The sequence below is a fragment of the Toxotes jaculatrix genome, chromosome 14 (genome assembly GCF_017976425.1).
Source record: "Toxotes jaculatrix isolate fToxJac2 chromosome 14, fToxJac2.pri, whole genome shotgun sequence".
NCBI lineage: Eukaryota > Metazoa > Chordata > Actinopteri > Toxotidae > Toxotes > Toxotes jaculatrix.
The window spans coordinates 3830594-3858483 of NC_054407.1; the positions used below are offsets into that span (position 1 = coordinate 3830594).

At 40.0% G+C, this 27890-nt stretch overlaps 1 protein-coding gene across 1 annotated transcript in view; it reads left to right on the forward strand.

Moving 5' to 3' along the window:
* The first annotated feature begins 2237 nt into the window (after positions 1-2237).
* The window catches only part of LOC121192835 (potassium voltage-gated channel subfamily H member 6-like), a 32157-nt gene continuing 6504 nt past the window's right edge, over positions 2238-27890 (forward strand). The window contains exons 1-12 of the mRNA XM_041054743.1: positions 2238-2474; positions 7963-8193; positions 13036-13200; positions 14107-14431; positions 14633-14811; positions 15168-15247; positions 15788-15910; positions 25347-25519; positions 25722-25860; positions 26535-26672; positions 26926-27080; positions 27319-27560. Of these exons, the coding sequence (XP_040910677.1) occupies positions 2399-2474; positions 7963-8193; positions 13036-13200; positions 14107-14431; positions 14633-14811; positions 15168-15247; positions 15788-15910; positions 25347-25519; positions 25722-25860; positions 26535-26672; positions 26926-27080; positions 27319-27560 (2026 nt within the window). The 5' untranslated portion in view covers positions 2238-2398. The remainder of the gene's footprint in view (positions 2475-7962; positions 8194-13035; positions 13201-14106; positions 14432-14632; positions 14812-15167; positions 15248-15787; positions 15911-25346; positions 25520-25721; positions 25861-26534; positions 26673-26925; positions 27081-27318; positions 27561-27890) is intronic.

Here is a 27890-nt window from a genome sequence, read left to right on the forward strand (position 1 = left end):
CTACACAGTCATCCTCATCATCACTGTCACTATAAAATGATGTCTAATATGATTAGTTATAATACCAAGCTCAGTGCTATGAGTTTATGACAGCAAAGCAGATACAACTTAGAGAACAAATTTGCATATATGTATAGGCAGCTAAAGTGAGACATACCCAGGTATACTGGTCTCATACTCCTGCAGAGTAACTGTGAAAATGAGTAAAATAAGGGATACCTGCCATTTATTTAATCACATTTTTTATCTCAAATTTTATGCATTTTTTCTGCAATATGTAGATAGTTAACTATTCAACATCTCACAGTGGCCGTTGGTGTCCATTCCACCCATCCATCCCTCCCAGCCATGTCCTCCTCCAGAACCTCCTGAGGGATTTTTAGGCATTTCCAGGTCAGACAGCGTTACATAATCCTTCCTGTGTGTTTGGGTCTCTGCAGAGCCCAGGTTAGATAAGAGATGAAGATGAGAGAGATGAACATGTTTATGATGACTGACTATATTGTGTCAAATGTTTTTTTTTTCTGCTAGGGTCTGTGCTTTGAAAACATCTGTAACACAGGAGTTCTGAGGTAGATGTTAAATTCATTATATTTCTGTATATCCATTTTAACCTTTTCCTTCTGTTCACTGTGATTATTTCCATTATACCCAAACCAATAACTGATTTCTTTCTGTCGTCTTCCCTCCCTGCAGCTGTAAAGAGACCTGTGCCCTGTGATCTGTGCAGGTATGGTTTGTTCTCTGTCGTGTCTTTTACGGATTGCTGTGCAGCATTTAAGGAGACAGAATCTCTTGTAGGAGAGCATCTGAACCGGGACACCTGGAGAACAACTGATGCCATTTTTGCTGAGACTGCTTCTGGTGACATGCTGTACACCTGTCCCTCAGCTGGAGGGGTGAGTGTCCTACCATTTGTTTCCTGTGCAGTTCCACTTGAAGTCACTCTGAAACCTGGGTGCGATTCTCCACAAGTACAGAAATATCCAACAAGGCCTGTGACTCAGTCGTGACTGAAACAAAGTGTAATTGTTCCCAAATTCATCGTATACCCAAACCATATGCCCAGATTGTTCACAGATATAAAAGTGGTGCAGAAAACTTCATTCATCATGGTAGAATGGTTATGAAAAGGAAAGCTGTATGCAGCAGCTGGTAAGTGATGTGAATATACATGTCACATGTCTTTTTAGGTGACTAAAACTCATTTCAGTCAGACATTTCAGGCTCATCTTTCATCAGATGTTGTCAAGGAGCTAACAAAAATGTTATAGTTTCAAAGGGAAGAATGTTTTTATCCACATCAGAGGGTTTTTAAATGTAGGCTCTCCAAACTAAACCTACAGCACACAGGCCGTCATTCCTAACTTCACCCAGGAGGTGTCGCTTTGTGACTGAAGCAGCTTGTTACATATTATTACAGAGCAGACCAAACTTGTACCATTAACACACTAAACATACTGTTACTGATTTCAGCTTCATCTTCTCCTGCTCCTAGTGTTTATGTGAGGACTATGACCACTGTAGTACTGTTATTTTTTTGTTAATCCTGTAGAAAAAATTAGTTCTGCCACATGCAGTTTATCTGGAAGTGTCACTCCTTTCTTCGCTCTATCGCCTCTCACCTCTGACAAACAGGACAATCTCTTTAAATTATCTTCTGAAATTATTAAAGTCATTTAAACATTGCAATGTCAGAGAAGTAAAACACACACTTTCCTCTCACAAAGGGCAATTTTCTTACTTTAACCTTATTGATCGGTTTCTGTTGGATTAATTAAAACCATACCTGCACACACAGTTCTGTGAAACGTGTTGAGAAATACATGTGTATTTCACCGTGATTTAACAGGTAACAGAAATTTGCTGCAGTTTTTATTTTTTCCTCCACTGACTTTCATTGAAATTTCAACCAGATTGCAGTGGATCCTTTGTTTTTATGGTGGCCTGTTTAATTGCTAATTAGTTTAAAAAAATCTTTTTGTGATTTCATGCCTGTCCATACCTTATGCAGAGTACTATATCGTTATTAAACAACTTTGTATTGTGAGATTTAATAATGGTGGTAGTGCTATCAGAGGCAGTAGTGGCTGCTTAATGTTTATACAGTAGTTAAATAGTACAGACTCTGGGCGGGTCTGTGCTGACAGGATGGAGGGAGCATGACAGAGGGAGAGAGGGAGACACAGGGGAGGAGAGGACGTGATGAAGTCTGACCAGAGACTCGGGACAGACAAACCAAAAAGGTCCAACTCCAACCGCCTCGTCTTTACTTAACTTTTACATCCGGCAAAGTAAAAACGTGTGTGAGAGCAGCGTGTTTGTCAAATCGGAACGGCCGCTGATTTCAGCCAATCAGAGCCCAAGGAGGCTTCACAACCGAGTCCGAACCGTAACCATGCCGGTGAGACGGGGCCATGTGGCGCCTCAGAACACGTTCGTGGACACCATCATTCGCAAGTTCGAGGGACAGAGTGAGTAACCTGACCTACGAGGGTTAGACACTTTGATTTCACCACTAGAATGACAACAGGAGAAAAGTGTTGTTGTTGTTGTTTTTTTAAATCGAAATAAAAAGTGGCATAGAAATTGCCTACGTAAAAAATAAGATATTAAGGAAACCTTAATATAGCAGATATAAAAGACAATAAAAAAAGCAAAGAATTAAAGATTAAAAAGATGTTATGTATTATATTAATTGCAAATCTGCAGCAAACAATAAAGTTCTTATTTAAATGTGCTAACAGTTTTAGCAGACCTCAGGTATTCAGGAAGCTGGTTCAGCTTGCTTGGTTCTGGTTCTGGGAACACTGAGTAAGCCTGTCCCAGATGACCTGAGGGGTCTGGATGCTTTGTAATGTACAGGTAAATCAGAGGTGTGTTGAGGCTGGAGACCATTCAGTGCTTAAAAGTAATAGGATTTTAAAGTCTGTTCTTTGACACACAGGAAGCCAGTGCATTGACCTAAGGATCTAAATTTTGTTTTGACAGAAATCCTTGAATTATCTCCACCAAGGAGATATTCTCAGCTGTGCCTGTTGGTTGGTTGGTTGGTTTGCTTGTCTTTTTATCAGCAGGATTACACAAAAACCACTGAACCGATTTGCACCAAACTTGGTGGAGGTATGTGGAATGGGCCAGGAAAGAACCAGTTAAATTTTGGTGTGAATCTGGTTAAAGGAGAAGGTCAAGGAATTGTTTCTCCTTCCTTAACATTGTGAGAAAGGGCATTTTTCTACATTTTCTATTATAAAAGAGACACATGCAGGACTGTGTGGAGGTATTCACTTTACTGAGTGCCTTTCTAGTTCTTGTTCTGTTTTTAAGGTGGTAATAGGCTGATTTTGTAATTATCTTTATGTGCGTGTTGAAGTCCATAACTACACCAAGATGTCTGGCTTGATTAGTAGATTTTAGTGTCATGGATTCAAGGTGAGGTGAGGTAAGGACTAACAGGCATTTTACTGGCTTCTGAGGAGATTTAGTGTTTATGACAGAAATGACCCATTGCTCTATGGTTCACCAGTGATTACAGATGGTTAGTATCCTGAGCAATCATCAGTCATATATGCAATTATTAGACCAGAAATATCCAGAGTTATAGGCTACAGTAGTCTTTAAATTATTAAACTATGAATAATTAATGAACTCATTAATTTGATAAGTAATGAATCTGCTTTTGATGACTTGTGGCCATTAGCTGTTGCCGTACAACCTAAGTAAATCAATTCAAACAGTGAATTAGGGAAACGTCAGCTCCATCAGACACTGAAGAATGTATTTTCACATACTTAGTCCAGCAGAGGTATTATTCGAGTATATCACTATTCCAATTTTTAAATTACCCATACATATCTTAAAATTTATCTTTTTTTTTCATGTTATGCAACTTTGAATGGCTTTCTTTAAGAGGAAAGGAAGCCATTTATCATTGGTCTTCATTTACAAATAATATCCAAGAGATAATCAATCACTAGTTTGAATAAAAGTAAAATGTTAAGTATTGATGCAATAGACAAAACCCTGAACAAAAACTGTTAAGAACCAGGATCATGCAGTTTTATTAATGAAAAAACTCCAATGATGGAGCTGACAGGACACAGACTGTGGTGCCAACAAGATATGTGTGTCCTGTGAAAGTGTGCTAAGAACAACGATGCAAAGTTTGGTCTTGACTGCAGATAATATTGACAGTTTTAAGAGTTCGCTCTTTAGCACCACTGTGGATAAGGCCACTTAATGAGAAGGCAGGACATGACACCAGACAGCACAGCTCTAATTTAACAAATTAATTAAGAGAGTGTTAGTAGCGAGCTCAGAGAGATAAACACCCTTACTGGTTTTAAATCTAAGATAAAATCATGGCTTAAATCAACCCAATCATGCACTCATTAACCCTAAACTCTATTGATCATAATCCACTGATTTGTAATTTTAACATTTTGATTTTATTGCTGTGTGAAACTTTGTTATTGTTGCTGTCTGTTATTGTTTGTTGTCCTGTTGTTGTTTGAGAAGGCTGTTTCAGTGACAGTGTTCTTATATTTGTTTGTATTCTTATGTATTTACTTTTCTTGTACTATAGTTTTCTGTCTTAATACTTGATGCTTCTTGTTCCTGCTCAGGGACTACAGATGAAAATTAGCTGGTTGCTAACTCTGGTGTGGCTGAGAGCTATGCACTGTCCCTGTTAAATAAACAAATGAATACAAATACAAATGATGTCCAGTAATAAACGGTCTTTGTCTGTGTTAGATATACTATGACTATGGAGCAGGAGAAGTCATTAATTACCAGTTTAGGTTTTTGCCAGCAAGTTTTGGAAGTTTTCTTATATTTAATACTGTGTATAAGGGAATTTACTGGAATAGATATGCTGTGATGACTGCACTAAACTACTGTCATGCACTGTTGGTGAGTTCTTTATCTTTAATCTTTATCTAATTATAGATAAAAAGTTTTCAGTTTAACAAAATAACACGTTTTAGTTTTACATATCAACACTGTCACCAGTGCATCACCACCATCAGACACAAATGCTGACAGAGTTTGTATCTAATGCAACTGACAGACAGAGTTAATTGACCACTGAAAGCCACAAATCTTTCACCAGTCCTTTCCCTGTCCAGTCTTCAGATCTTTTATGTCCTCTGTTGGGGGGAAATTCTGTGTTGTAAGTTCACCATCTGTAGAGTTTTAACATGTTTTGGATCCCACTTGAATTAACCACCACCTGCCATATTTTTTATGTGAAATTCATCCAGGGGTTTTTGTCTCTTTCAATTGGTCTGCAAGTTCTCTATCTGCAATTGTAGCCTGTAGAGGAAGATTAGTGGCAATTTCAGCTTTTAATTCCTTCCATCTGGCCTTATACCTCGTACTACTCCAATATATTGAGGGAGTTAGCTGTGAAGCATAGAAATCCTTTCCTAAGTGATATTTCTCCTCTTTCTTTCTCTAAGTGTAAAGTTAAAATTCTTGGTTTCTCTTCTTGCCAGACAAAGTGAGAAATCTATGCCCCACTCCCTTAATTGACTACCTTTTATGTCTCCTGGTAAAGTCTGGAAAAAAAAGAAAGTAGTCAAGGGGGGATGTTCATTTTGACTGAATCAAATTCAGACTTAAAAATCAGATAAGATCTGTGCAGGTCTGCATTTATCTTTAAAGCTAATGGTGCATAATTTACATGTGTTCATTTTGAAAGATCTTTCTCATTCCTTTTCCTCTGAAGAGTGGAGTTCACATATTCAGCTGCGCTGGGCTACAGTGGTCTGGGTTTTCTTCTGTGGCAACTCGTTTAAACATTGTAGTTCCCCAACTACCTGATGATAGAAACAGAGATTATGCTCCAGGCTTATGCTTTGCCCTCGCTCCAGTGTCTGAATCGCAACAGACCCTCTCCTCCAGACTCGACAACAGATGCTCAAACTGACCAAGAACAGCAGTAACAGCCTTTTCCCAAACTGCTCACTTGGTCAGACACAGTGGTTTGATTGGTTCTGATTTTCTTTAGTCCTCATGAATCAGAGGAGATGCGAGCGTGTTGTGCAATGAGGTTTATTCAAAATGAGTCAATGCCTCATACAAGCCATTAAAGGCTTCCTTGGAAACAAAGTCATTGTCTATGCACCAAAGGGACACTGCCAGTTGCTCTTGTGTGTCTAATGACCTTCTCTCCTATCAGGGAGGTAATAACATGATGATGGGATTTACTTTCTTGGTGTCAGTCAAACCTAGCTACAGCATTTTTCCAGTTGTTAAAACCCTTTGAGGAAAAAGCGGTGCCTGATTTAATTTTTACTGTTCTTGAGAGCACAAGTGTTGACACTCTGGAAGCTCTTTTGAAAGTAAAGTACATTTTTCAAGTTTGCGCTGTAGACAGGGATAATTCTTGTATCAACTTTTCTGGAACTTTAACTTTGAAAGTCTCTGCACATGGATGCATTTTGGATCAGGCTGGTGTGACTAATCCCCACAAAATGCTCAAGCCACTGTAGCCGACCTGATTCTCCTCTGCCTTCATGTCAGTCCAACCCTCACTGTCTGCCTCCTGGAAGGGAAGCACAACAATAGAAGTTTGTTTCGTACCTACAAACGCATGATCATCAGTTTTAAAGTGCAAAACTTTAAACACAAAAGGTCTCTTCCAATGTGAAAACTGAGTTAGAATAAGTAATGTATCACACATCAAGTTTACCTGAGCACCACTAAATTGTATTGTTTCAATGCTGAATAGATGGTTAATCATTTTTGGTCTTTAAAATAAAGTGGTTTTAAAGAAGTAACTGTCTTGAGAATATGGAGTGAGCTGTTTGATTGTGTTTCCTTCAGTCAATACAATGGTGAGTTGGTGTATAATGCAGAGGAACTGAGCTGGTATTTAAACAGTGGCTCGGATACCAAGTTCAGATCTCCTTGTTTAGGCTATACACTAAAACAGAGCAACAGCAAGGCTCAAACATTAATCCATCTGTAAACTAGCTCAAAAACATGCTGTACTATGTATTTTGTTGGCTTATCAACTTATGAACTTACAGCCAGACGTTTTACCTGCAGTTCTACCTGTGTCCTCTGTGGTGCTGGTTCCTGGATTCTCCCAGTATAAAGATGTATGGAATTCACAATCAGTTGGGCGTCCTGTGAATAATTTTGCATATAAATAAAGTATGATCCAATAATGACCCATTCAATAACAACTTAACACAACTCGTGATTACAGAACATTTTTTTTGATTTACATGTTTTCGATCTTTCTCTCCCTCTAAGTCACAGTAATGACATTAGCTGATGTTAAAACAACTGCATACATGACTCCTAGCTGCACTCGGTTAGAGCAGTGATGAGGGAGAGCCTTTTATAAGATAGCCACGACAGCATTGTTAGATTTTACTGAGCCTGGAGGAGACTGCGTGCAGCCCTGCAGGGGAGCTGTGATCAAACCATGGTGGGAAAACAGGACACTTTTAAGTTACTTTTAAGGATTGGATCAGATTGGTATTGGCAGATACCCAATATTAAAAGATTTAAATCAAGACTGAGGCCAGACACACCTGATCCTGTACCATGTACTGTTTCTGATAGTGAGGGAAGTATCAGTCAAGGCAAAAAGATCTAACAGGCATCATCTTGACATACTAATGAAAATGCTGTTAGTATTACTACTTTGCAATGTATATTTAGGATGTGGAAAAGTCCATACAGACTGCACAAAAAAACAAAAAAAAACAAAACACACAAACTAGCTTGTTTCACACAACAAAGTGTCTGAGGAGTGTTCTTAGAAAGATAATGTGCATCTGTGTATGTGTGGGTGTGGGTGTGTGCTTTCAGTTTATATTTTGCATTCTTTAATTATTTTTCAGTTCTTTGGGTTATTGTCACATTCTTTACATGTTTGCTAAAGTGTGTGTGTGTCCTCATTTCTTCCTCCTTATCCCTTCCTTCTTTCCTCTTCCTCTTCAGATCGGAAGTTTATCATCGCCAATGCACTGGTGGAGAACTGTGCCATCATTTTCTGTAATGATGGCTTCTGTGAGATGTGTGGTTATACCCGGGCTGAGGTGATGCAGAAGCCCTGCACCTGTAGCTTCCTGTATGGACCTCACACCAGGAGACCAGCGGTGGCCCAGATGGCTAAAGCTCTGCTGGGAGCAGAGGAGAGGAAGGTGGAGATTTCCCTCTACACTAAAAACGGTATGGTTCCTGTCAACTCTCATTTCCATAGATGAGAGCTGACAGTTTCATAGATTCAGTCATCATCTGTATCAGGTACACTGTACAGGGCCTATGATAGAAATGAGCTAACAGATGGTCCATCTTTTCTCTTTGTATGAGATTAATGTTTTTTGTACATGGCTCTTTACACATAAGTATGACACTCTAAACTAGACCGAACAACTCTACTTTGAACACTAGCAAGACCAAAGAAGTTAGAAAAAACCAAAGCTCATTATCCAGTAGCTGAAGGGATACGGGAGCTATTGAATATTTAGTAACCCTGTTATAGAGGCTCTGTGACTGTTCCCTATTTGAATGAAGTCCCGCACTGTGATTGTGTTCAGCTGGACATGAAAGGAGAGAGTAATGACTTTGAGAAGGAGAGGATAAAGACTAAATCCTGTTAAAGCCACATGATGACACATTATTAGCCTCTGATAATACAAAGGGGATTTGTTATTGGTTATGTGTATGTTTGACAGGACATTAAGGAGTAATGGGTTGAGGAGATAAACACAGACAGAAGATGTGTGCAGTTTACAGTTCTCTCTGTGTCTTTGCTGCAGTGGAATATTGCAGAGTCTCTTTTAATATTTAATCTGTTATCTTAGCAGCTTCTGACATTCACCTTTGTCTTTATTAGTTTTTTCATTAAATTTCAAGGATTCCCAGATTTATTATTTTTGCCTGAAGACAAGGAGACTGGGAGTAAATGACTTTAACAGACTGAAGATATGACGGGGCAGGATGATTACTGGTTCAGGAGTGATGGACGTAACTGACACAGCATTTCTAGCTGTACAGTAAGGCAGGATTTTTGCTGACCATCATTAGTTTCTTCAGTGCCTCTGACTCTGTTGTATTTGATAATGTTTCCGATCACAAGAATGAAAATAGAACGAGGCTGATGATTAGCATGGTTAGACTGTGGTTATACGTGAGCATTGATTTACTAACACTGCATAGTGAACTCAGTGCTCGTCATTACATGCAAAACTGAAGGGAACCTGAGATATTAATAAGCCCTATCCGAGATGAATTCATAAAATCTGACAGAAGAAAATGAAACACAGGGAACATATTATGGTAATTGTGAATTTTTATTGAATTTGCAAAAAAATTCTAAAAACATTTTCACTTTGTCATTATGGGTGCAGAGTGGGAAGAAGGAAACTGGAGGAGAAAAGGGAGGTAGAGTGAGAAACTGTGTGTGTGTGTGTGTGTGTGGGCTGAATAATCTTTTGCCTCTTTCCACTAATCTCTAATCCTCTAGCTTATCATTTCTTTGGGCTGATATGGTACTTACGCTCTAATGAAAACTATGATCCTATTTCTGTTATTGTCCCTAAAGACTGGCTCTGACCTTCACTGTGACCTCAACACACAGACACGGTAAATAAGTCACATTACCACAGTTACTGCAGCAGCATTTCATTTGTAAACCTGCACCATAACGCTGCAATGTATGAAAAAAATTTCACCTTTTGTTTACAGTTTATTCCAAGAAACATGTCCAGGAGGTCCTGTGCCACCTGCTCTCATGTTGAAATATAGTCTTCAAAATGCTTTTGAAACAAGAGGGATATGTGATCTACACATACAATGCATTTCATGATATCTAGATACTTTCACCTGCAAATAATCTAAACCAGGAGGCTATGATGCTCAGTTGAATAAGAACAAACTTCACATTTATATTTAGTTTATCCTCTCTCTGCATATGTTCTGTGGCTGCAAAGAAGGCCTTTTCCAGCCAGAAAATCATTAGTGTCATTCATTTGTTCTAATGCTTAAATGGACCTGTGTTTATGTTTTCCTGACAGGGACCTTAGTGGGCGTGTGAATTAGAACTTCTGTCTGTCAGGAGCAAAGGAGAACGAAGCACCATGTTGTTATAAAGCCACTAAACCTCAGAGGTCAGAGTGCATGGATCAGCAGTGCAATGAAAAGTGACAGCATGAGTCATTTCAACAAATGGCCCAATACAATACAAACAAAGGAGGAAACCTTTGTTCCTAAACTGGTACCTGTATTACCCACAATGCAACTCCACTGTCAGGATTTCAGATGTAAATCCCGCTGTTTTGCTAATGTATTCTTGAACCTGGTAAAGCAGAGATGAGGAGTAGGCTACAGAAGACAACCCCATTTTTTTAATCTTCAAACTTGTCAGTCAGTGCTGACATCAGTTGAGGCAAGTTATCAGAGGCTTAATACAACTTTTTTCACACATATGAACAGGCTTTGATGTGTAAACCCTGTGAAGTCCCCTCTTGAAAGACATATTTCATCTGATTACAAGATGGATTTCAAATTTACTGGTGTTTAATCACAGGCTATCAAATTCTTACAAGTTCTACTGGCTAATGTTTAATTACTACACACAGGGTTTGGACAAAGTGGTAATGTTAAAGGGTCACTTTCCTGATTTAGCATTGCACCCAAATAAAGATGGTGGACTCACAAGAGACAGATTAAATCGACACAGCAGAGGCCAAGATATCCTGACTTTTAATCCCTAGTTTGGGTCAGGCTCTAAAAACACATGACCCTCCCTGCCTGGTTAACACCCACACCTTTCAAAGTCTACACCCACAGATTATAACACAAGCTCTTTGTTATAAAGGTATTGTCTCTGAGCCCATACTGAAATAACCCCAATTACACATTCAGGGTTACTACAGTTTTCAAAATGACATAAAAATTCAAACATTCAAACTCCATTGAAATATAGAACAATTCATCTGGCTTCTCTGCCTCATCAGATGTTCCTGTGCCTGGCATGTCTCTCTACTCCCTCACCTGCATTAAATCCAGACAGTGACGTTAAAAAAAAAAAAAAAAAAAATCAATAATTGAGTTCTTCCCCATAATCAGCCATTAATCCAAAATGGAGTCAAAGTCTGTTTTGTTAGCAGAGTTTTGAAATTCAGTCACGTCTGACTGAGGTCACTTGTGTTTAAAAAGGTCAGTACAGCTCATGATTTAGTCTCACTGTCAGTTCATAGTATGGGGATTATCAGACATGTCTAGCTGTTTTGTAATTCTGTGTGTGTGTGTGTGTGTGTGTGTGTGTGTGTGTGTGTGTGTGTGTGTGTGTGTGTGTGTGTGTGTGTGTGTGTGTGTGTGTGTGTGTGTGTGTGTGTGTGTGTGTGTGTGTGTGTGCGCGCGCGGCAGATGGTCTTCCAGTCATGTCATTGTGATATATTAAGGTAGAATAAGTTAGCATGTAGCTACTTTAATCCATCCTGGCTGTCACCTTAGCCCCAACACTAACCACCCTCTCCTGTCTCTGTCCTTCACACTCACACCCACACACACCTACACACACACACACACACATGCATCCATGAAATCCTATTTCAGTAGAAGGCAGAGAACAGCCTGTATTCAGAATCTTTTGTGTTGAACTGAATTAAAGATATCTAAGTCTTTATGTAGACAATAGTTTACGTTTTCCCATTTGATTCAAAAACTCATGAATATATCAGTACTCACATGAGTAATATACAAACACCAATCATTCAGAGGTCAATCAAAATTAAGAAGAATGTATTTACTGTTAAGTGTCAGAGGGTGTTCATTAGTGTCACACAACCTCACAGGCCTCATGTGGTGTCACAATCCTTCCAAGTTAATTATCACTGCCTCAAATGCTTCAACTACATGTTGAAAAAATAAAGGAGCATTTAATATTCCATTTAAAATGTTTATTTTACCAAAACACATAGAAACATACATAATTTTCATTGCTGCCCATGGTCTGAGCAGGATAATCCATGCTGACCCACTCAGTAATGAAAAATATTGCACAAAGCTGAATTGACAGAAATGAAGGAGGGCTGACATAACTGCATGGCTTATTACAGATTATTCCTTACATTATACTGATAATGTGCAGTATTCAGATCAAATGTAGTGTAGGACTCGTTCAGTGTAAACAGAATACACCCTGAATATACTTTCACATCACTGCAGCAAGGTGAGAGCCTCGACCACTAGAGGTTAACAAAAACTTTTCAAAGCTGGTAATTTGTTCCAGTGGGAGATCAAAGATTCTTCTCTCTGAGGAGACAAAAGCTGTACTCCTTGAATTCCAGCAGTTGTGTTACAGTGAGCTACTGAATGGATGCACACTCTCTGCCATTGTCACAGGTACTGCAGCCAAACTCTGGCAAGAGATGTAGGATGGTGGGGCAGGTGGAGCTGAGAATAATCAGGGAAACTGCTAAACTACACGTATCTTCTCTCTTCCCTCTGGTGGTATTAAGCCATTCAGATAGTTTCAGTTTAATGTGTGAAACACACCAATCTCTGGAATTTAGAACCTACATTATGAAAATCTGTGCCTCGGGCAGTGCACCTCTACAGTGAAGCTCCTGTGTTGCCAACAGGGTGAGGACTCTTCTCTAATGGTACAATATTATGAATATAATTGAATATACAGTACGTAAAGCAGGGTTTTGTCTGGAACATAGTGAAACAGACTCCTCAGGTGAATCAGTTCACTTACTTGACTAGATGACAGTCATTAGGGGCAGATTTAAATAATGTAGAGGGGAGGTTGACTTGGAGTTTTTCAGACTTCAGCTCACTGAGACATAAATTGTTTTAGGATGGTAGAAATGTCAGTGAACATATACATATCAGATGATAGAACGAGCAGCACAGTAATCATTTTCTATCTGGTGTCACCATCTAGAGGAAATAGTCAGAATTGCATGAATCTACTGTTATTCACTCCTGTCCCAAACAGAAGCTGAGCTCATATCCTGTCAGTGAGGAAAGGAGCTTCTCTGTGTCTCTGTGTTACTACAGGAGCGTGTTTCAACTGTGAAATAGATGTGGTTCCCGTGAAGAATGAAGATGGCCTGGTCATCATGTTCATTCTCAACTTTGAGCTTCCCACAGACCCCAGACCAACCAACAGCTCTCCAGCCACAGAGCTCAACAGAGTGCTGCGTATCCCCTGGCTGAACGTGGGTATGTTTAATGAACACTGTCGTTGTAAAGGTAGAGGTGTGGATGATGACTCTCAGACCCTCAGCACACACACACACACACACACACACTGATTCCCAAACACTCCACCAATGTATTAATGTTTTGATACACAAACTTTTATTACACATGAATTTCACGATCATTATATGATGTAAAGAAAGTGCCTGCGACTCATTCTGATTTCCTGGTGTCAGTGTGATACTGACTCTATCTGCTATCTGAAGTAGGACAGGCTGATAATCCACCTTTGATAACTGTGCTATTTGCCTTATTTTAAAATACTTGAGGATTTTTTGTGGTGTCTGTCCTGTGGATGACGACAATGAGAGGTTATATTCTCTCTCTATATGTTGGTAAGATTTCCTCATGCATACGACTTCTGCTGATGCAACCGCTGATGCACCGATTACTGTCAGTAATCCTAAACTGCTCTGAGGCCCTCACTCTAAACCAAAATTACTTTTGGTCATTTAAATTAAATGACAAACAACATTAAGAACCTTCTTCTCAGCAACTCACAGTCACACAGAGGTGAGCCTCTTGTTCTCCAACACAGCAGCTCCCAGCTCTCTGTGACTGAAACATTATTAAACTTTTGTTATGGTTTTACTTAGGCTAACTAAAAACCATGTTTACAGGCTGGGGAAAAATTATGGTCTGGTTTAAAAAAGTCCTCGAGAAACATGTTTATTAACATTGAACATCTTTTACTAACTCTACGTGCTTTTGCTTCATAAACCTGACCATGAAACCAGGTCTCTGATGTTACCGGCCTGTGTTTCGTACTTCTATCATCCATCCTGATCACCTGTGTGTTCCACCCTTTGTTAATTAGATGAAAGAGTAACTGATCCATCACTGCCTTCCCCTTGTGCCTCCACCCAGCTTGGCGGCAGCGTCTGCGCCTTCTCCTTCGCTCCCTCAGCTCCAGTTCAAATGTCCTGTCACAGGATTCAGAACATGGTTCTCCTCGTGCCGGCCTTCTTCCCCTCGGACACGAGTCTGTGGCCTTGGACAAACTGCTGTCCTTCCCTGAGAGACAGCAGCTGGAGGAGGGAGGAGCTGGACTACTTCTCTGGGACAAAGAAGATGAAGAAGAGGAAGAGCGAACAAGAGGAGGGATAAGAGGGGGAACAGATCTGCCCACAGCTCCGGCCTCAGCACCACCAATACTGGTCCTGCCCCTCACCTCCTCACATGCTCCCCCAAGGTAGTTAAATCTTTCTACATGTTATTTTGATTACTTTTAATAAGTTGTGATTCAGTGCAGCTGCAGTTCATTTCTGTGCATTTTGTTTTTTAGATAAAGCTGTGGTTGGGTGGGTATGAGAAGGGTATAAATAAAATAAAAAGAAGAGTTCCAACAGTAGACACTTCTGGTTGTGCTTTGTGGGTTGAACCTTCTGTGTAGGAGAGAGTCTGGTAAGACAGGCCAAGGCGAAGGGGATTGTCCTTTCTACATCAACCCTCCTTCCAGCAGTGTTGATGGCAGCTGTGTGAGTTTAAAACATTCCTCCTCAGTGGACGATATCAAGAAAGGGCAGCAGAGTTACTGGGAAAAGAGGCTGCAGTTGAGACACAGCTGTACTGGTGAGTGTTTAATCCGGTTCAGTCCTCCTCCTGTATGCAGCATATTGTCTTCATATCCATGTGTCCCTATAAGCCCAAACAAAGATGGCCTGCAACAGACTGTAGCAGCCACACTTACAGACTAAAATGTTTAATTTTTAAAGAATACAAATTGCCAAAAATCTACTTCTGGACAGAAGTGAAAGCTGTTTAGTTTTGACAACATCGAACAAAGGAAACCCTCCAACTCTCTCAAAGTTGAGGACTGTAGAAGCTTTCAGACTCAAAACGTCACACTCAGATTTCCGTTGTTTGTCGCTCTAAAAACTATTTCCATCACAGATGCTACCAAAGCTCTCGCCTCTTCTCTCCTTCAGCTGGTATGGTAACCATCAGAAAGACCAGTGTGCCAGTTGGGACATCAGACAGTGATTTACATTGCCGAACCAACAGCCAGGTAACTCAGACACACATGTCAGTTGTAATGGTGTTACATTTAGCCCTGCAGCTTTAGAATCTCCACCATGTAAGGAAAAAAAAGTTATACTTTGCTGAACTACTGTTGCAGCATAAATATCCGACTTACTGTTTCTCACAGTGGTCTCCCTTTGCTCAGTTATATAACATTTTCTACAAACAGTTTTAACTGTTACAGTTTAGTTTTACATCAATGACCAAAACTTTCCTAAACTTAGCAAACTGGGGCTCTATAGTCTACAACTGTGGGGTTGCTTTTTGCTCATACAGTGGCCAGTTGATTGTGATTTTCTCACAGTCTTCTCATTGAATGATACTCTAAAATAATATAGTTTCCTCTATTGTCACAAGCTCTGACCTTTGACCTTTAATGTTTTAGTTGCTGGTGACCTTTGATGTTTTTTGCTGCACTTGTAAATGACTAGATATGGTATCAGCAGATTTTAACACAGCACTTTTTTTTTTGCTTTTACTGTGTGCGTGCGTGCGTGCGTGCGTGTGTGTGTGTGCACACATGTAGCAGATGACCCAGAGCCCACTGGACACAAAGACAGACTCCTTTGTGGCGTTACCTCCTGGTGAAATCAGACCTCCATGCAAACTGATCGACAGAACACACCATGTCACTGAGAAAGTCACCCAGGTTAGTGGAGATGACTTGGCACTCTAATCTCCATCCATCCATCCATCCATCCATCCATCCATCCGTCTGTCCATCTGTCCGTCCATCCGTCTGTTCATTCATCCATCCATCCTCTGAGTTGGTCATTAGTTAGCTATTTCCTACAGTTTTTTGTGTTTTGGGAGTGTGATTGACAATAAATAACCTGATAAGCAGAGTGATGGTGACCAACCATAAGGTACATTGTGTCATTGTGAGGTATGTTGTATAGTGTGCCTTGTACTGAATGAGTTGGAGGTTAAATTTGTTTGTACATGTTTATTTATGTATTTGCACAGATTGTGTTCCAGGAGTCATTGGATAAATCTCTCTCCCATTGTAACAGAAAGAGATATTGTCATGATGAGTGATGGTGAGTTTGTACAGTTCAGACAGTGTTTTATTAGGTGTTGTGAGTTTGACCGTTTCTTCTGCTAGTGCGGACAATTGAATATTGTTTCAAGTTGAACTTACTTTAGAAGTGTCATACGTTGCCACTCTGGTGTGGTTGCAGCGCCACTGCAGGGTAGTTGCAGTTAGAGCACCGTATCTGCTGACTCTGCTGCAGCTTCATAAAATTCAACATGCTTCTCTCTTTTCTGACACCCGGCCGGTATATATGTGACATCTTCAGTGTGTAACATATGCAGTGTGAACAGCTAAACAAGATTAGAGGGAATCCTCTTCAGAAAAAAAAAAAAAAGCTGTCGATCTTTGCTCATCTCTGTGGATGTTTGTTTTATTTGGGCTGGTCGTCACAGTTTGTTCACCAGCTCGTGAGTATGTGAGCTGAAGCTGTCAGATGGAACCAGTATCTCTCTCGGCATCATGGGAAATATTTGGTTTTCCACTCTTTCACACTCCTCATTATTTTGTGTTCTGAGCTGAGGGTTTATCTGTGTGTGCTGGGATTACTGCTACAACCTGCTACTGCAACCAGAGTCTTGGTCAGAACACCTGTGTCACAGCACAGCTAGCACCAGGAAAGTTATGTGTTCTTAGATCTATTGGATTCAGTTACCACCGAGTCTTTAAACTGCTCCAGCTGCTAACAGGGCATACATAGGAGACATAGCTTTGATTGTCAGTCCAGATTTCTGGAAAACCAGAAAACCAAATGATGAGCAGTGTATCTGTTTGTTTGTTTGTGAGATATACCTGGAAGGAGTGGTGGCTGTGACTTATTATTAAAAAATCGGGATTACTTTGATGTGTGAGAGAGAATTGTGTGTGAACTGCGTGTGTGTGTGTGTTTACCTGCCCTGCTCCCATTCCATCAACACCAGTCAAACACACACACACACACGCTGCTGACACTGCAGACAACACAGCTCATGAGTTATCCTTTCATCTCTTTTCTTCACATCTTTACCTCCTCACCACTCCTCTTTTTTGCTCTCTGTCCTTCCTCCTCTTTCTCCTGGGTGGTTCATGGCTGTTCACACTTAATGATGAAGTAGAACAATCTGAAGGAAAAGAATACAATAACATGATTTTGACCTTAGGACCAAGTCAAATCACAACACCTTGTTCAGATGTGATGTCACAAGATATTTTCACCAATCCGAACAAACAAAAAAAACTCAACGCCCACTTGCTAGTTTACTCTGCAGCATTCAGTCACATCTTATGGTCTTCTTATGGTCTACAGGAAATATGTAGTTACTATTAACAGCGCTGTCAGAACACTTCCTGTGGCATGAAACTTCATGTTGGCATAAAATTGCATTCTCTGCATAAAAGGGCGACACAAAAATAACCTTATATTCATTACATTTGCTGTGTAACCTATTTTAGTGAATTTGTTGAATTAATTGTATTGGTGTTAATAGTGAAGTATATATAAATGTAACTGTAAGGTAACCAGTGATGGAGGCAGTGCAGCTTTTTCCAGTGTTTCCTCTTCTGTAATTCTTTTCACCAAGTGGGAGAAATCATCATTCAATCATCACTGTCTGAGTTCCTGACACCTCTGAAGTTACAGCACTTTATAATACAGTACTTACAGTATTAAAATAACTCTGACCTGCCATAATTGTTTAAATGATGGCAGCTTCTCCTGCTTATTACCTGCAAAAATGCATTACTGCTAAAACTAAGTGTTTTAAAGATCCATACACAGGTGTAATCAATCATTCTGAATGATTAGACCTCTGCTCAGCTTGAAGCTGGGTGAAATACACACTCAGGCAAATAAGATGTATCATAAAACGGTTTTATTATTATGTACATACTTATAATGTAAGTATTAGATTGAGACATTAGTTTACAACCAGCCACAACATTATAGATATATACAGTATATGTATACAGCATATATATATACTACACATACCGATCAGCCACAACATTAAAGCCAGTTCTGGGAGTTAATGTTGTGGCTGATTGGTGTATGTTCCAGCTCCCTGACTGGTGTAAAGGCTCAGCTCCTCCCTCTCTGTCCCCCCACCCAGTGTCTCCTCTGTTTCATTTGGAGGACACTGAGTTACACAGAGGATATTTATGTTGTGGGTCAGATTCTGGTCTACATGATTGATGAGGTGTCACCCACCGATGACCATATTTAATTTGCCATGCCCAGGAGCATTTTGATGACATCACTGATGTCCTGTGATGCTGTGTAAGGACAAATGAATACTATAGTACAGTACAGTGGTGCTGAGACAGTCTGGGTATTTGTAGCATTTATTTGATGTCCCCCTGATGAGGACCTTTGTCTTGTGATTTACCTACTGTCCTGTAAATAGATTTTACTTTATATTTTCTTTGCTTTAAATCCAAACTGACAACAGAGGCACCAGTACCTCACCCTTATTAGTCTTTAGGCGAACTACTTCCTTTCTTATTTGTCTCTTCCTAATTCCTTCCTAAAGCCTTGATGAGAAATGTCTCAACAACCACTTTAATCTCCTTTAATAAAGAACTCTTGAAGTGATTTCTAATGGTTTGATCCTTCATGAGATCATTTCCCTCTCTTTCTATCTCTATCACAAAGAAAAGAGACAAGGTCAGAGATAATGATGTGACTGTGGAAACAGTTCAGGTGACTGCCCTCAACACTGTTCCTGTCAGGAACAGAACAGTGTGTATGTGTGTGTGTGTGTTGATTGAATAGACTATTGTTAGCTATAATTAGGAGGACACATATGGAAGCTTGAGGCACTGCTGTGGACTTTAATTTACAGCAGCAGAGTCACTTCAGTTTACCCTCACTGTCAGCTGCATGTAACCCTGGTTCTACATGTATGAGCAGAGCTAGGTCAGTCTAAAGTGGAAGCATTTGCTTAATTGTAATACAGCTTGTGCAACAGCAGCATAGTTATGTTTCTTTTGGATCAAGTCATGCCTGAAGTTATGAGACTAGACCAAGTAAAAACTCAAGTGTGTGTGTTATGAATGTGACACACCTCTAGATTCAGCATTGATCAAAATAATTAAAAAGATGGCAAACTGTGAGACATGACTTGACAGTTGTCGGGTAAATGCAGCTTTGAGATGAAGGTGTTTGAAATGACGTCTTCACAGCTACAGAAAACCTGAGCTATGACAGGAGTCGGTTTTATCAGCCTGTGAACTGCCAAGTACTGTCATCACAAGAACTATGAGCCAACCGCTTTCTTCACATATCTGCTGCTTCTTCACCTGTCTCCGTGCAGCGTGTCCTACAAAGACAGCACAACAACAAGCCTGACTTTACAGATGGGACGGTGACTTCAGTGACTTTGTACTATGTGTGGTGTGTTGTTTGTGTGTGAATTTGTGAGAGAAAAATTGCAGCATTGCAATATATCAGGCATGTATACACACTTATACACACACACACACACACACACACACACACACACACACACACACACACACACACACACACACACTCTCTCTCACCCTCACCTAGTGTTTAATAAGACCAGCACATCAGAAGGTCGGTGGTTCGATCCCCAGCTCCTTCGGTCCTCATGTTGAAGTGACCTTGGGCAAGATACTGAACCCCACATTGTCCCTGATGTATTATCAGTGTGTGAGTGTGTGTGTTAAAAACTATTCAAAGAAAAGGTGTGTGTGAATGTGACTTGCAGTGTAAAGTGCTTTGAGTGGCTAGAAAGGTGCTGTACAAATGCAGTCTATTTACCATATAATAATAATTCATCTGTGAAATTTAGCCACTTCTATCACTATTTTACCCACTTTCAGTTCATTTCAGGTTTATTGCTGTTAAACACAGCATTATTTGTTGTCAAAGCAGATCAAGAATACACAACACTGAAGATACATGTGATACAGGATACATAATTGCAAGGATAATAATTAAAGCAGGATGGCTGTTAAATTAATTTCAGATGTGAAACAGTATCTTTGTTGTGGTACATTTTCAATAACGTGTCAGTTTGCATGTGACATGCTGTTAAACATCATAACTCACATGACACAGGTAAACACGGAGAGAGGTGACTGATGTAACATAATAATCTCATTCGACTAAACAAAAGAACCAAAAAAACGTGATTCCCGAACAACGTATCCTAATCGTTTTGATAACGCCTGACTTTTCTTATTGCGCCACCATGAGGTTCCCATTTGCAGTTCTGAGTGAAACGTTTCAACATTGATTGGATTTATTGCCATAAACTTTAGTCCAGACATTCATGTTCCCCTCAGGGTCAATTGTGATCACTGCAGTGAGCCCTGAGGCCATTTTGCAGAAAAACCCAAAGTCAAAGCTGCTTCTTTAGGAGTCTGTGCAGTCAGCTTCATGTTTTATAGCAAAACCGATGTTTGTATTTCAACAACAAACCAGCACATTATTGTGAGCTATGATCTGTTATCTGATCTAATTTATTTTGTTGTGGGAGAGGTGAGACCTGCAGTGACATTTGCCTAAAAAAAAAAAAAAAAAAAAAAAAACTGAGCAGCATTTGTTATATGAAACACATCGACCGTTTGTCTAATTCAGTGCAAATGCATCAGCATACACAATGGAGAAGAAAGGAGGGGGGAAGAGGGAGGAGAGAAAAATAAGGAGAGAGACAAAGGGGGGAGGAGAGAGAGGGAGTGATGGGACAAGAGAGGCAGCATGGACCAGGGTGTGTGGGACTAAAAGTGCTGAGGAGGAGCAGTGCTAAAGCTGATAGAAGATGAAGGAAGGAGAGATGGGACGAAAGAAGAGATATTTTTCCGTCTACAGATTTTATAACTAACTCAGAGAAAAAGAGACTGAGAGAGAAAGAAAAGCAGATGCCATTGAATACTTTTATTTGAACTGGAAAACAACAAAACCCTGAAACAAGCGAAGAGAACTGTCTTTGCTGCTGCTGGAAGAGTTTCACCTGCAACTTCTGCTCTGATAAACCAGCCACTGAAGACTAAAGTGGACTTACTGATCACTTCGGTGTCTTCTTTTCTTAGGCTCCACACTCTATGAACACAGGACCTCACGTTTTTCTCAGGCTGAACTTTGACCCAGGAAGTGAGATCAAACATTGCTGCAAGAGCAAGAGCTGTACAGATTCTGATTTCTGGAACAAAGGCAAAGGATCTTTTTGGAATATGTTCAAACATCATAAAACAAGGCAGAAAAGCCCCTTTTGGGAGAAGGTGAAAATTATCAAGGAAAATAACTTTTTTCTTTTTTTTTAAATAGGAAAACTGAACTAAACTAAATCATTATCCAAGAATCTCAATTGAAATTCAGCTGACCCACGCCCTGCAGAAAGGAAGTTCATGGCCTGATAAAAACTAATCACAGCAATGAGGTGAGGCATATGACAACAATAACAACATCATCTACAGGGCTTCAGATGGTGAAGGAGAAAGAAGGAAACGCAAGAATCAGGTAGAGGAGAAAGAAGAGGAGCAACTGAACAAACTACAAAACACAAAGAAAAGACAAAGTTTAAATAAACATCTTTCCAGCATCTGAGACAGAAGGAGAGAAGAAGAAGAAAGCCGGACAGACAGAGGCGAGGACAGACACTGAATTACACTTGCAGCAGCCATGTCTTCAGTGAGTGTTCCAGACAGCAGTGTGTCTCAGGACGGCCCGTCAGGTTTGAGTAGCGAACACAAGAACATCAGAGTGAAGAGAGCTGTCCGCATCTCCTCAATTGTAGCTCATGAGGTGAGTGGAGTGTGTGTGTGTGTGCGTGTGCGTGTGTGCGTGCGTGTGTGCGTGCGTGTGTGCGTGCGTGCGTGTGTGCGTGTGTGTGTGCCACTATCAATATTAACTGCAGGGGTTGAGGAAGATCTTCACCATAATTTCTGCTAGGAACCCAGGAACTGTAAGACATAATATAATAAGATACTACTTATTAAATGTTTTGCCCATTCAAAAATAATTAATTTATTCATTATCAAAAAGGTGAATATTAACCCTGTGAGACCTGAACTATGAAAGAATGGTCAGAAAATTCTAATTTTTCAAATATGAACTCTTTATTTGTCCCTTTGACAAAATGTAAAAAAAAAAAATTAAAAAAAAAAAATTCTAAGTATATTTTTTGTTTGTATCACACATGTCAAAACATTTAGAAAAGTGAGGAGTGTCTACCAGGAGTCAGTATACGAGCATAAGAGTTCATCTAAAAGGGTTAAATGCAAAGTTTATGCTTGATGGTGATGCAATGAGTCCCAGAAATGTGGGTATCATATATGATACGTACGGGCTCACAGGGCTAAATTAAAGTGCAGTTAACCAATATTTGTTCTAGTGGAAATTATAACAATGTACCAGTCAAGTTAATAGCTGAAATCTGGGAACATGGAAACATCACTAGAAAGAAGATGAGCAGGTCAAGAAACACAGTCAGTGAGATAATCAGTCAAGTATTAGGTGAATCAAATTTATTTGGAAAGGAAAATAAAAAGTGAACAGTAAAATGAGGACTGAACCAGTCCACTGTAATCACATCACAGATCATTTACCCTCCTCCTGCTTCAGCTGTTTTTACTGTGCACAGTGTTTTTTTGTTCAGTGATTATGAGCAACATTTAGAGAAACTGCTGGCTTCACTGTATTGGTGTCACCTTGTTCCTGTATCTCAGCAATGAACTTGATGAGTCCAGTGTTATCACATCTGTTAAAATCTATGAGAATAAATAAGATTGTGCTTTAAAACCTCCACTATAGAGTCACTGATTTGCAACATTAGTCTCCATCTTACATTTCAAATATAAAACAGGGCTTTTAATTTTAAAGATGTTTTGATATTTCTTTGCGATCATCTCCACCCCCCAGTCCTCCCTCCATCAAGGGGCTCGGGCAGAGCCTTGACTGTCCTTGACTGTTTGCCCTGTTTGCTGCTATTGTGTAGTGCCCATCCCTCACATGAGACTGTCATGTTAGATCCCAGAGGAGTAAATCTGCTGCTGATTAATTACACTGCGTCTTCCCTGGGGCCTACATGTGTGCACACTGTATATATAAGTTGGTATACCACCACAGAACATGACCCACTTTAATGTGAAGGTATAGGTGCATACATCCGTCTATGATGAATGCTGTTTTTTTTTTGTGTGTTAGCAGTTCACACCAATAATTAGATTTCCAGTAGCCCCATAAATTACAGGCCTCAGTTTAGCGAGGCATTGTAGAACTAAAGCGAGCTAACTTACTAATTACTAATTATTATTCTTATAAAAAGAGGCTACTACAACTTGTGTTCCAACAGATATTTGTAACCTTATTTTCAATCATTCATGTGTTGATTGGTAGTAGTATTTGTAGCAGTTGTTATTAGTTGTATTGTGGTTACCACTGTAGTTCTGTGAAACTTGAATAGGATTTTAAAAGAGGTCCTTCACTGTTTCATGTAATTCACCACAGTCCACACACTGTTGTAAAGGTACAAGGTCACTGTTAGGTGTGTGTGTCTGTCAGAGATCATGAGACCGGAGATGTAAAAAAGATGCACCACAGTGAGAATGGTCAGAACTGAAAAAGTCACGGGCAAAACTGAGAAAACCGCTGACGAAGCTGAAAAACGAAAGGTGAAAAAACTGAAAGGTGTATTATAGAAAAGTGGAGAATATGGTAATTAAGTCTTGGACTTTTGCTTTATTATATTAATTTATTTGTATTCAGTTTTTTTTTTTAAATTCTTCTTCTTCTTATTATTATTTTGTATTCCTGGGAGATTTCAACAGTTATTTTGAAAATTTAAAATCTAATCCCATACCAGTGGCTGTACCCTGTTATAGATTATGGGTCTGTGTCTCTGGCAAAGCTTTAAAGTGGTTTCCCTCTTGTCTTTCAAACAAGATATGTTACAAGATATGATACAATAATGTCCTAATCAACATTTTGACATTTTTGACCTCAGTTTGTTCCGAACTAGTTAAGGGGCCAAAAAGCACAATGGAAAATATTGAGAATGAGGTAAAATTTGTGGCCTGACATCAACATGCAGTGGGATTGCTGTTTTCCCAGCATCAGTATTTTACATATCCTGTATATTTCCAACTTCAAGTTCACAGATCCAATAGCATTTGCTTTTGAGAAGCTTCTTGTTCATCCAAATGTTTTTTTAAATATTTGTGATTTTTCTTTTGCTTTCATTTACAAATTGTGTGCACAGATTGCTTGACACGTGTGAATTGGACCACATGTGTGTGTGGAGTTTTTTGAGATGCTTTTCACAGGATGTTGTTTTTAAGTGCTGGAGGAATCTTTATTAACGTGGAATTCAAAGTTAGTAAAGGGGTTTTCCTTAAAGGTAACATTATCCTTTGATTGAACATTATTTAATGTTGGTTTTAGTTTTTACATGGAACTTTTTGGCGTCATGTGGCTTTAATTTTATCAGCAAATTTACTACCTATCCTTTTACCAAAGTGGCATTCTGTGTATGATTGCAGTTATATGAGAAGGTCAGAGGTCATCACTGACACAGGCATCAACATACCTGTGTTTTCATTTGTAAGGCCACATTGTGATATTTTTTAAGTTCACTATGTGCTAAGACCCATGACACCTGATCACAGGTCAGCTTTAGAAGGTCAACATACCAACTGAGAAATAGGGAAGTCTGGTTTCTGGGACTGGGACTATACACTACCACTGGAATGAACTGCTAAACCGATGTTAGAGACAGTCCCATCTCTGAGAGACTTTAAAGTTTAACGGTGATTTTAATAAATATTTGTCACTGCTTAAATTAGGGAGAGAGAGTGAGGGTGAAATTGTAGTGTGATTTATTCCAAGGCCTATCTTTCTGATTACTTTTTAAGTGCTCTGGTTCATGTCTGTTCATACTTCTGGAACATAAACCTCATTCTCAACAAACCTCACTGCCTGGATTTACATCGCTCACCACATCTACACAGCCTGCAAAAGCAGCACATTAGAAAAGAGTTGCCTCATGCAGCTGTAAATGATGACTGGAGTGAATGAGCTGACTAACAGATCTCTTTCTGTTTCCTCCAGGTTCTGTCTCTGGGTGCTGATGTGTTACCGGAGTATAAGCTGCAGACTCCCAGGATCCAGAAATGGACCATCCTTCACTACAGTCCATTCAAAGCAGTGTGGGACTGGGTGATCCTGCTCTTAGTGATTTATACAGCGATTTTCACCCCTTATTCTGCTACATTTCTACTGAGGTTGGTTTCTGGCCTCACAAGGCTCAAACAATATCAGTTATTTCTGTGTCCACACATTAGACTTTAGAGCGAGTGTGTAAATGTGTTCATATTATCTTTCAGCTGCTATCGTTTGTTTTCAATTTTGCAGTTGAAAAGTGGATGCTTCATTTTCTCCTCGAGCAAAACTCATTATTTCATTTCTTGATGTATTTTCCTTCAGTGACCAGGAGGAAGCAGCCTTACAGACCTGTGGTTACTCCTGTTCCCCCCTCAACGTGGTGGATCTTATCGTGGACATCATGTTCATTGTTGATATCATCATCAACTTCAGGACCACATATGTGAACTCCAATGATGAGGTGAATTGATCTGATGAACTGTCTAACTAAAGGCTTTAGTAACTTACCTTCTGTCTGTGTGAATAACTGACAGAGTGACTAACTAACCAGCTCTCTGACCATCTGTCTCACTGGCTCTGTCACAGTTGTTCCTTCATCTCTGAAGACCTGCCATTCTCCATACGCCCACCAGATGTCCCCAGACTTCCTTTCATTCTTCAGTTACACACCTGTTCCCAATGTCCTCATCACTCTTTAAACCTGCCATTGTCACCACTTCATTGTGAGGTTGTCTGCTACTGTTCCTTTGTGTTCGCCTGTATGCCAGCAATCTGTGTTTTGTAACTTATTGTCTATACCTGCCTGTGTGCTTGTCAACTTGTGTGCCTCTTAGTCTTTTTTTCACCATTTAAAGCAGCTTTACTGCATCAGTCAATCAGCTGTTTGTGTGTCTGTGTTTGTGTCCTCCCTGTCCGTGCTACAGAGAGCACATCAGAGCACTGTGAGCCTCAGTGCTAATGAAATACAACCAAAACTGTACCACAAAATACTACAAAGCTAAAAACTGAAGACTCAGTTTAATGCACTAAAATCTATATTGTCATTTGACAAGTTTGTGGGTTTTTGAGTTCAAACTCCCTGTTATTTAAACGCGATGATACACATGGCTCACTGTTTGGGTTTTGTCTCCTCAGGTGGTGAGCCAGTCGTCTCGCATTGCTGTCCACTACTTCAAAGGCTGGTTCCTCATCGACATGGTGGCAGCCATTCCCTTTGACCTCCTCATCTACCGCTCAGGAGAGGAGGTGGTTAGGGGAGGTGGAGAGGGAGAGGTAGGGAGGAGGGAGGGACAGAAGAAGATGAGGGTGGGATGAGAGCTGAGATAGAAGAAAGGAATGATTGTCAGGACTGCAGGGAAACAGGCAGTAAGAGAGAAAGAGGAGAAGGAAAAAGAACATCTGGAGGCCAGGGACTAATAACCATCCTCATTTATTGTATATTGTTTCTGATCATTTGTTCACTCACATTATATTTTGATCCAGTCTCATAGAAACATTACTGCTCTCCTTCTCCTGCTCCTGACAGACCACCACACTGATTGGTTTACTGAAGACAGCTCGCTTACTGCGATTGGTTCGTGTAGCCAGGAAGTTGGACCGTTACTCTGAGTATGGTGCTGCTGTCCTCTTCCTCCTCATGTGCACCTTTGCCCTCATCGCACACTGGCTGGCCTGCATCTGGTACAGTATTCTTCTTTATCCTGAAGTATAAGTAACTTACACCCAAACTTTATTAAGAACACATCACACAGAACATGGGTGAAATATCAATCAAAACATTCATTTCATAACTTTAATAATATATTAATGAAATGTACATTGATAAAGTACAAAGTAAAAAAATACGTGTACAACATGTACAACGTGTATCCCTTTGTAGAAAGTATAGAAGGAGCAAGTGTGTGTCTTCTTACCCCAGGTATGCCATAGGTAATGTGGAGAGGTCGACCTCAGCTGGGATCGGCTGGTTGGCCACTCTGGGCGACCAGCTGGGGAAGCCCTACAATGACTCCGTCCTCGAGTCGGGTCCTTCCATCAGAGATAAATATGTCACAGCTCTGTACTTCACCTTCAGTAGTCTGACCAGTGTGGGCTTTGGGAACGTCTCCCCAAACACCAACTCCGAGAAGATCTTCTCCATCTGTGTCATGCTTATAGGAGGTAAGTTCTACAGATAACCTGATATGACATTTTGACCGTGTCAGGAAAGCTAAAGTAACAGGTGCGTGGTTTAAAATAAGAAGTGTTTCTGAAGGCAGTACTGACTGAACTCTCAGTAACATAGGTTAATCAGAGACACTCATGTCAAGGAAATGAGCATTTATAACAAATGTCTTAACAAAGAATATAATGAGCTACAAAGTTTCGGCTGGGATAAGTTATACCAAAACTCATCAGTGGGAAGCTGAGGAGGTGGAGGGAAACTCAGCTGCAAACCGTGCATGAACATAATCAGGTGGCAGGTTATAATGGCTGAGCTGTACACATGCA